This window comes from Orycteropus afer, unplaced genomic scaffold (assembly GCF_000298275.1).
Source record: "Orycteropus afer afer isolate SDZICR_OR568_19922 unplaced genomic scaffold, OryAfe1.0 scaffold00229, whole genome shotgun sequence".
Taxonomy (NCBI): domain Eukaryota; kingdom Metazoa; phylum Chordata; class Mammalia; order Tubulidentata; family Orycteropodidae; genus Orycteropus; species Orycteropus afer.
The window spans coordinates 1,224,469-1,234,566 of record NW_006921816.1 but is presented as its reverse complement, the minus strand read 5'-3'; the positions used below and the strand labels follow the sequence as shown (position 1 = coordinate 1,234,566).

General features: G+C 37.6%; 1 protein-coding gene across 1 annotated transcript in view; it reads left to right on the top strand.

Annotated features, from left to right (window-relative positions):
* Nucleotides 1-217: 217 nt before the first annotated feature.
* LOC103203786 (all-trans-retinol dehydrogenase [NAD(+)] ADH7-like) overlaps nt 218-10,098 on the top strand; it is a 30,937-nt gene continuing 21,056 nt past the window's right edge. Inside the window, exons 1-4 of the mRNA XM_007948868.2 lie at nt 218-293; nt 2,988-3,050; nt 8,450-8,553; nt 9,262-9,400. Of these exons, the coding sequence (XP_007947059.2) occupies nt 218-293; nt 2,988-3,050; nt 8,450-8,553; nt 9,262-9,400 (382 nt within the window). The remainder of the gene's footprint in view (nt 294-2,987; nt 3,051-8,449; nt 8,554-9,261; nt 9,401-10,098) is intronic.

The window sequence follows — 10,098 nt, the reverse complement described above, 5'->3', positions numbered from 1 at the left end:
GTGAGCCATTTACTTGAGATAAATTTCTCTCTCTCTCTCTAAGCTTAACTGGTTTTGCTTCTCTAGAGAACCCAGCCTAAGACAAAGACAATTGGTGTCAGAACTGGAAAAAAGGTTGGAAGGTGGTGGCACATCTGACCTCACAAGAATTACCTTTGGGCTGCTGTCTTTTCCCCCTTTGTGGAGTTAGAGGAGGCCAAATGACAACAACGTTTTCATGCCCTTTTTGCAGTTGGGATCAGAAGGAGGATTTGTTGCAATGGCTCCAGACTCAAGGAAGAATGGGACTTTTTGTAAGAGAAAGAAGGAAGGGTCCTGGTAAGTGAAACTTTTGATTCTTAGATGGTTTCTTTGGTTGTTGTTACCTGTAATAGCTGAAAGTAATGTGAGAGATGTTATGTTGCAACTGAGGGGAGAAAGGCCTGAGGCCAAAGCCACTGATTAAAGGAGATGATTGATAGTGGGCCAGGCTTGTGATTCCATCCAACTAAAGGCCCATGCCTTAGGCACTATGTTACCAGAGTTCCCTCTCAGAAACCCAAGGAGGGGTCACTATGAGTCAGGTCTGACTCGACGACACATAACAACAACAACAACAACAACAACATCAAATCAGTATTCTGACAAATATGTCCCTTTCTCTGAAGAATCTTCTGTTCTTGTTGGAACTTTGAGCACCTGCATCCATAAGCAAACACCAGTTCAGAGCAAGCCATCAAATTGCAGCAATCTATACCAGCTAACCACCATTCTTCTGTCAGGTTGTCATACTGCTGTGGCTTGTGTGTTGCTATGAATCTGGAAGCTATGCCATTGGCATGTGAAGTATCAGCATAGTCATTCATGGTAGAAAGGTTTCAGCAGAGCTTCCAGACTAAGAGACTGGAAGAAAGGACAGGGAAATGCACTTCTGTAAAAATTGCCCACTAATAACCTTATGAATAGCAGTGAAACACTGTCTGATATATTACTGGTACCAGAAGATGAGCCCCTTGGATTGGAAGAGACTCAAAATACAAAGAAATAGCTGCCAACATTCACTAATAATTGGAATGTGGAATGTACAAAGTATGAATCTAGGAGAATTAGGAGTTGTCAAAAATTAAATGGAATGCATAAATATTGATATCCTAAGTATTCCAGACTCAGACTCACTGCTATTGAGTCGATTTTGACTGATCATGATCCCCCCTGGGCTTCCAAGACTATAAATCTTTATCGAAGCAGACTGCCCTATCTCTGTTCCATGGAACAACTGGTGGGTTTGAACCACTGACCTTTTGATTAGTAGTAGCCAAATGCCTTAACCACTACTCCACTAGAGCTCCTTATCCTAGGGGCTGAAATGACTGATACTGGCCATTTAGAATCAGACAATCATATGGTCTATTCTGAAGTCTGGCAGTTCAAATCCATCAGCCACTCCTTGGAAGAAAGATGGGGCAATCTACTTCTGTAGTGATACTGCCTCAGAAACCCAAGGAGGGGTTGCTATGAGTCGAGTCCAACTCAATGGCACATAACAACAACAAGAAGCCAGGAATGACATATTGAAGAGGAATGGCAACACATTCATCCACAAAAGAACATTTCAAGATCTATCCTGAAGTACAGTTTTGTCAGCGATAAGATAATATCCATAAGCCTACAAGGAAGACCAATTAATACTACTATTATTCAAATTTATGCACCGACCACTAAAGCCAAACAAAACAAACAAATTCATTGCCATCAAGTCCATTAGACTCATAGGCACCCCTCCTTGCATTTCGAAGGAGATATCTCTATGGAAGTAGATTGCCCACTCTTCCTTCCAAGGAGTAGCTGGTGGGTTTGATCTCTAGCCTTTTGGTTAGTAGTCAATTGACTTAGGCACTATGCCACCAAAGCTCTCACATTGCTAATGGGATTTTATTTTACTTGGATCCACAATCAACACCCATGGGAGTAGCAGTCAAGAGATCAAATGTACTCTATTGGGCAAATGTACTACAAAAGACCTCTTTAAAGTTTTGAAGAGCAAAGCTGTTGCATTGAAGACTAAGGTGAGCCTAACCCAAGCCATGTATTTTCAATCACCTCATATGCATGTGAAATCTGTACAATGAACAAGGAAGACCAGAGAAGAGTTGGTGCATTTGATTTATTATGGTTTTGGTGAAGAATGCTCAAAGTACCGCAGGCTGCCAAAAGAATGAACAAATCTTTCCTGGAAGAAGTGCAGCCAGAATGCTCCTTGGAAATAGAATGGCCAGACTTTTCTCACCTACTTTGGCCATACTGTTAGAAGGAACCGTTCCCTGGAGAAGGATATCGTAAAATGGAAGGTCAGAAAAAAAAGGGAAGACTTTAACAAGATGAATTGACACAGTTACTTCAACTATGGGCTCAAGTATAGGATGATTGTGACACAACTGGGAAGTATATTGTTGTGTTGTATATAAGGTCACTATGCATTGGAGTTGAGTGCACAGCACCTAACAACAACATGTTTAATTGTATGCTTTCCACAAACAACCTCAAGTCTTTGTACAATGTAGTAGAACATAAACACAATCTTCATCCCTAAAATCAACTGTACATAGGGTCCCTATGAGTTGGAGATGACTCGACAGCACCTAGCAACAACAAAATCAACTGTGCCCAGCAGAACAACTTATTCTTAAGGAGCCCACAGTACATTTTTAATGAATTATGGTGAACTGAACTAACCTGAACTATTCTCACAACCTCAAATATAAGGTGAGTAGCAATGTTTACAGCCCTTTTCAGTAGGTTTGATTATCTTGCCTTTGTTAGGTCCCTACTCTTGGTTTCATCATAAGAGTTACTGTATTTCTTTTCACAACTTAATCTTCAAAGGGTGAGGCTCACAGACCACTGGAACATTTTGAAGGCTGTGAATCATTACTGTTGGCACCAGGATTTTGGGCCAAAGTATTTAAATGAAGCACAAAACAATTGCAGCAGGGTAAACCAAGCATAAGGCAGAGAAATTTCATTTGCTGAATTACAGGACAAGGAGAAAGACAAGATGAGCACTGCTGGAAAGATAAGCAGAAAATTTCTGTCTTTTCATGATCAAGATATAATAATGTGAGATGGATTTTTAGAACTTCAAATAATTATTTGGGGACATTTCTTAAAGAATGAAATGCCTGTTTAGTAGGCACATACACTGGAGGAAACTTTGGGCATTTCAGAAAGTGCCAGTAGAAACAGGATTAAATTGAAAACAGCATCTGAAAGATTTTTCAGTAAGACATTGGAATAAAATAGAGAAATATGTTTTATATTGACATTGCTAATCATTTAGTTTCAGGATAGCTGGACATTTGCTCTGTTAAGCAAAAATGTTCCATAGCAAGACTTTCAACAGTCTTGATAAATCCCCTCAGTAGTTCAGTGGCAGATGAGCCATTGGAAAAATTTTTCCTGTTGTTAAAAATGGAAAATATTAATTCTGGAATGCAAAGTAGACAACAGTGTGTTATTCTTTGAGGATTTCTGAAGGATATGGTTTCCATAAAAAATATAAGTTTTAAAAATCTTTTAAAACAAGAATATATGTTGTGATTGTTAGGTGCCATTGAGTTGGTTCTGAGTGGTAGTGAACCTATGTACAATAGAACAAAACACCGCCTAATCCTGCACCAACCTCACAATCATTGTTATGCTTGAGCCCGTTATAGCAGCCAATGTGTCAGTCCATCTCATTAGAATCTTCCTCTTTTTCATTGACCCTCTACTTTACCAAGCACAATGTTGAATCCAGGATATGGTCCCTCCTAGTAACATGTCAGACAAAGTATCTCCATTCTCCTGCCTAAGGAGCATTCTGAATGTACTTCTTCCAAAACAGATTTATTTGTTCTTCTAGCAGTCCATGATATATTAAATATTCTTTGTCAATACTATAATCCATTCAAAGGCATCAATTCTTCAATCTTCCTTATTCATTGTCCAGCTTTCATATGCACGTGAGACAATTGAAAATACCATGGCTTGAATCAGACACCTCTTACTCCTCAACATGACTTCTTTGCTTTTTAATACTTTAAAGAGATCTTTTGCAACAGATTTGCCAATGCAACACACCTTTTGATTTCTTAACTACTGCTTCCATGGGTGTTGATTGTGGATTGAAGTAAAATGTAATCCCTGAAAACTTCAATAATAAAGCATGTTTTATTCTTTAACAAAGAGTTGGTACTAACTTTAGAAATAGCTTTGGCATTTTCTTCTTTTGTAAGTTAGTCAATATATTTCCTCTCCTTGAATGGGTCCCTAATTTTTCAAAATATTAGTTTTTTTGTTGCTGCTGTTGGTTGGCTGGTTTATTAAAGCAACTTTAAGTCTGCAGTGCACTGAATTACTTGATATACTCTTCCAGCCATGATGCCTGTGACTCCCACCAGATGACTGGGTGGGACTATGCAAATATGAGGTGCTTTGTGGCCTACCAAGGTGATTGGACAGCTTGTTAGCAATGCACGTAAGCTACATGGTACCTTTGTGGGGGTGGAACCATGCAAATAAGGTATATGGAACCCAATGAAACATCCCAGAGACAGAAAAGGGGGGAATATCACTATCATAAAGACAGAGAAGAACCAGGATGGAGCGTGTCCTTGGACCTGAAATCCCTGCACTGAGAGGACAGAGAGAGGGTGGCAGCAGAACCAAGAGACCCATACAAGACAGAGCAGACACTTGCCAGCCCATGGAGCAAGAAAGCTGAGTGTCCTTGTGAAGGAGGATTGATGGCAGAGTGGGGTGCACTCAGAGCTAAGAGAGCTTTGTAACACCTGCAGTAGCAGGACAGAGGCCAGGCCAAGAGACTAAGGGCCAAAGAGAGATGTTTCTATGGGCATGGAAGAGGGGAGGCTCTCCAAAAATTGTATCCTGAGCATTCCTGAACCTGAGCTATAGCTCATTGCTTACCTAATAAGTCTCTTAATTGTGTGTATTTTCTGTGAGTTCTGTGTGGCCATTACCATGAGTTTTCGAACCCAGCAGAGAAGTAGTGAGTGCCTTGGGAGGAAATATTGTTATCAAAATTGGTAAAAAAAAAAAAAAGTTGGAGGGTGGTGGCATGTCTTGTTTTAACTCATAGGAATCAGCCTTGGCATATGCTGCTGATTATGATTCTCTCACCGCCTCATGAAGCTAGAGGGGGTCAGACTAAGAGAACAACCTCCCCATGCCCTTTTTCACCTACGTTAATGTTTTGAAAAAATAATGACAACATTTAAAGTCTGAGTAACATGACAGATGAGGAGACTCTATGATATTAGAATTTAAAATAATTGTTCCTGGAGTTGAATGGAGCAGGAATGAAAGCATCCTAGTAGAGGTCAGGGGAGCTCTGGTGGCATAGTGCCTAAGGCATTTATTTGACTGCTAACCAGAAGGCTGGTGGTTCAAATCCACCAGCCACTCCTCAGAAGGAAGATTGCGCAATCTCCTTCCATTGAGATACTGCCTCAGCAACCCAAGGAGGGGTCACTATGAGTAGAATCAACTTGACGGCAGTGAGTTTGGTTTTTGGTTTAGTATGGGTCAGAATGCCAACAAACTAGGTTGATTGGGGAATGATTTTGCATTATAGAAGCTACCAACTCTACCCATAAAATTAGTAAACTTTAAGACTAGAACAAATCTTAACAATTTGCAGCTCTACCCACCCAACAGAAGCTTCATTTTAGTTATGCTACCTCTTTCACGTGGGTTTCTATCCACTGTTAAAACATTTCTAATGATGGAGAACTCAGTAGCTTCAAGATAGCATGTTCTAGTTATAATTAATGGATACAACATATAATATAAGTCATAAAACTTTATAACTTTGACATAGAGACAGTCATGCAATAATATGAGTTTCATAAGGGTGATGTAACTCCCAAGTTGCTCTAGTGCTTCAGCCTAGCTTATGAAAGGAAGAGTTTCTTTTACATTGAGGACCACATTTTTTCTCTGTATAATAAATATTTTCTTTTTCATTAAAAGGATTGAAAGATTATTATTCTAGAAAATTTGGAAAATGGGAAAACCCGAGGCAAAAAAATCAACCATAGTCATACAGCCCAAACTTCTATTTTAATTTGTATTTCCCTCTGTGCAAATTTCCCTCCATATCTTTAAGCAGTTGTACTAAAAAAAAATTAATGTAATATATTTATTCTATTTGTCCAATTTGCTATAAAAATTTTCCCTATTTATTACAATTTATAAACATTTTTTTAAAGCCTAATTTCAGTTTCTATGTGAATCACAATTTGTCTCACTATACGATTGGTCGTTTAGATTGTTTACCTATTTTCCATTATAAATAGTGCTGTAATGAGCTCTAATACATATCAAGATTTTTTTGAATTCAGCATTTGCTTAAGGTAGATTTTAGAATGGAATTGTAGGGTAAAAGCATCTAAACATTTTAAGTATCTTGATTTATATTGCCAAATTACTTTTCAAAAGTGTTGACGGAATGAGATCACCCATTTTACCACAGCTTTGTACTATGCATTCTAATTAAATAAAAAATCATTACTGGCTTAATAAGCAGACAATTTTTTCTCATTGATTTTATAAAGAAAAATGTTTTATGATTGAGAACAAGTACTCCTTAATATATTCATTAACTTGTTGTATTGTCCACTTTTGTTATGTAATAGCTTACTTTCTTTTATTGTACCTCGGAGTGTGTGTATGATATGTGGGAGGAGCTTTCCTCATAAATTTGATTAAACATTACAGTTATAAAAATGTTTAAACTTTTTCATTTTTACCCTAAGCATATTTTAATTTCCTTAGGAGTATTTACTTTCAACTTAGAAGGTTTAAATACTCTTCCTCAGCACACAAAACTTTCAGGAAGCTGTTGTTTCCTGGTTAATGCTCTCAGCTGCCGACTGAAAGTTTGGAGGTATGAATTCACTCTCAGGCACCTTGGGAGAAAAATCAGCCATTGAAACAATGAATTTCAATGACCCGATGAATTGACTCTATGGCAACTGGTTTTTTGGTTGTTTCCTTTAAGCCTTTTTCTATCATTCTGAAGCATAAAAGTTTTGCCATATTTTATGTATTTGATACTGACTTCCTTATTAATTTTTAAACAGTTTGACCTTAATAATAAATCTTAATTATTTAATCAATGTGGATTTTATTTGAGAATGGTATGAACTTCCTAACTTCAACATTGGGCTGCATTACAGCATGATCCATAATATTTTTCTTAAAGAGGCAAAAAGTCATTATTAAATTGAGCTACTTATGTCTTTCAGTCACCCATCTGTCCCAGCATATCATTTACTCTCTTTGCAAAAGAGACAAGTGACCATTTAAAATTCTTCTAAGGGTGTTACATTATATGTCAAGATGATGGTTTACTCATTTATCATCTGAACAAATTGATTAAAATATTTTCTATGAGCCCTAGATGTATTTTGGAACGGGAAGGTAGTAAGAATCTCTCTCTCTCTTTCAATTTCAGAATTAGATAATCTTAGGGAAAGCATTTAACTGAATGACTCTCTGGCAACACAAGTTGAATGATTAGAGGCAAGTCACTGCATATCTTGTCTCCTTAATTTCTGTCTCTGTAAGATGAGACACTTTGACTTGCCTAACTATTGAGACCTACCAGATGTATAAACTCTGGGCTAGATGTAAAAGGAGTACTGAGAATCAAAGGCTCTGTTTGAATAATCCAGAAACCCATAGTCAATGTGTCACCATGTTCCTGGTTCCCTTCATCTCTAACCTCCCAATCTTCTAATTTCTCACCACTGCTACATGATGGGATAGCAGTTAAATGCTGGTTTAAATTTCTGCAAATAAGTTAGCAGAATTTTTTTAATAGAAATTTATCTTTTATGAGTAAGCAACATATAGGTAACAGGTAGGATAGTATATTTCAAATGAAATTGAAATAAAAGAACCTAATTTGGCAGAATATTATATGAATGCCAGCAAAAAGCCACGGGGTGGAAAGAGTACACTTCAGATCTAGTCCAGCTGGGCTTCTCTTGCGCTATGTGACCAAGGATCAATCATACAGCTCCTTTAGGTTGCATTTCTCATATATAGAACAAAGGAGTACACAAGATAATCACTAAAGATTACAATTCTAGAGTACAATGAAAATAATTTTGGGTCAATGAGGATATTATATGTGATCACAAGTCCATATTTACATTATCCAGTAGTCTATATTATAAAAGAGTCCCTGAGTGGTACAAACTGTTAAGCACTCTACCCAGAGGCACCTCAGAAGAAAGAATGTCTATTTCTTAAATGTTACAGCCTAGAAAATCCTATGAAATATAATTCTACTTTGCACACTTGGGGTTGCCATAAGTTGGAATCAACTCAATACAACTGTATTCTTTTATTTCGTTTTATAAATACATAAGTAGGACCCCATTGTAACTTTCAATAATTTCTTAGGTTATTAAATGCAAAGCAGCTGTGCTATGGGAACCGAAGAAACCCTTTTCCATTGAGGAAATAGAAGTTGCCCAACTAAAAGCTAAAGAAGTTCGCATTCAGGTAACAAGTATTTAGAGCACATAAGCCTAATATGTGATCAAGTCTATATTGAATATAATTTTTTTGTGATATTGGGTTCTTAAATAAGAAGATGTTTCAAAAATTTTGGACATTAATTATCTTGCTGGTTCTTAGTCTACTGTTAAGAATCTAGTCATACTTGATGTGAAATGAATGACTTAACTAGTTAAAAAAAAAAAGCCAATCTGCTTTCTTAAAGATTTATTTTGTTGAATTTTTATTGACACACTCTCTGATTTTTTTTTTAAAGAAGCAATGTTAACAACCATGACTAATGATTCCTTTTAAAAGTTTTCTTTCACCTTCTTTCTTTGATCTTCTCCTGTTGCCTGAATAGTAATAGTAAGATTTTATTCCTCACTTACCTTCTTGCACACAGTTCCCTCTACCTTTTATTAAGAAAGTACTAGAGGGGCTGGTGACTTTTATGCCAGGCACATGGTAGCATCTGCATTCTGATTCACATGATCACCAATTTACTCTTGAAAGACTACCAAGGGTCCAGGTAGAAGGATCTGGTTTGATGGCTGATATTAGGATCAAAATTTTCTAAGAGTCAACACAACTATGTTAGTCAATCATATTGAATAAATAATTATAATCTCTTCAAGAGTAAGTTAAATATCCCTCCTTCTGTAAAATGACCAGTTTGCTGACTGGTCCAACATTTCTTGTCTTTAAATACAGCTTTTGGCCACAGGAATCTGTCGCACAGATGACCACGTGATCAAAGGACTAATGGTGTCTAAGTTTCCAGTTATTGTGGGTCATGAAGCAACTGGGGTTGTGGAGAGCATTGGAGAAGGAGTCACTACTGTGAAGCCAGGTATGTGAAAGTCAGTTAAGTCACAAATTTGAAATAAGTTAGGTTTTGATTATCCTTGAAGGAAATAGCACATATTAAGAAATACAAGAAGGAGCTCTCTGGTGGTGTAGTGATTAAGGCATTTGGCTACTAACCAAAATGTCAGTGGTTTGAACCTACCAGGCTTCCACAGAAGAAAGATGAGGCAGTCTGCTTCCATAAGGATTTACAGCTTTGGAAACCAGTGGAGATTGCTATGAGTTGGAATTGACTCCATGGCAGTGAGTTTGGTAGTTTCTTTCTTTCTTTTTTTGGAGGAAACACTAAAGTTCTTTAGTATTTTAAAGGGATACTAAGTTCCTTAGGGAGCTCTGGTGGTTTCGTGCCTAAGGCATTTGACTGCTAACCAGAAGATTAGTGGTTCAAACCCACCAGCCACTCCTTGGAAGGAAGACTAGGCAATCTACTTCTGTAGAGATACCACCTTGGAAACTCAAGAAGGGGTCGCTATGGGTCAAATACGACTCAACTACAGTGAGTTTGGACAATGAATAGGGAAGACCGAAGAAGAGTTGATGCTTTTGAGTTGTGGTGCTGGCGAAGAATGCTGAAAGTACCATGGACTGCTAAGAGAACTAACAGATCTGTCCTGGAGGAAGTGCAGCCAGAATGCTCCTTGGAAGCGAGAATGGCCAGACTTCGTCTCACCTATTTTGGTC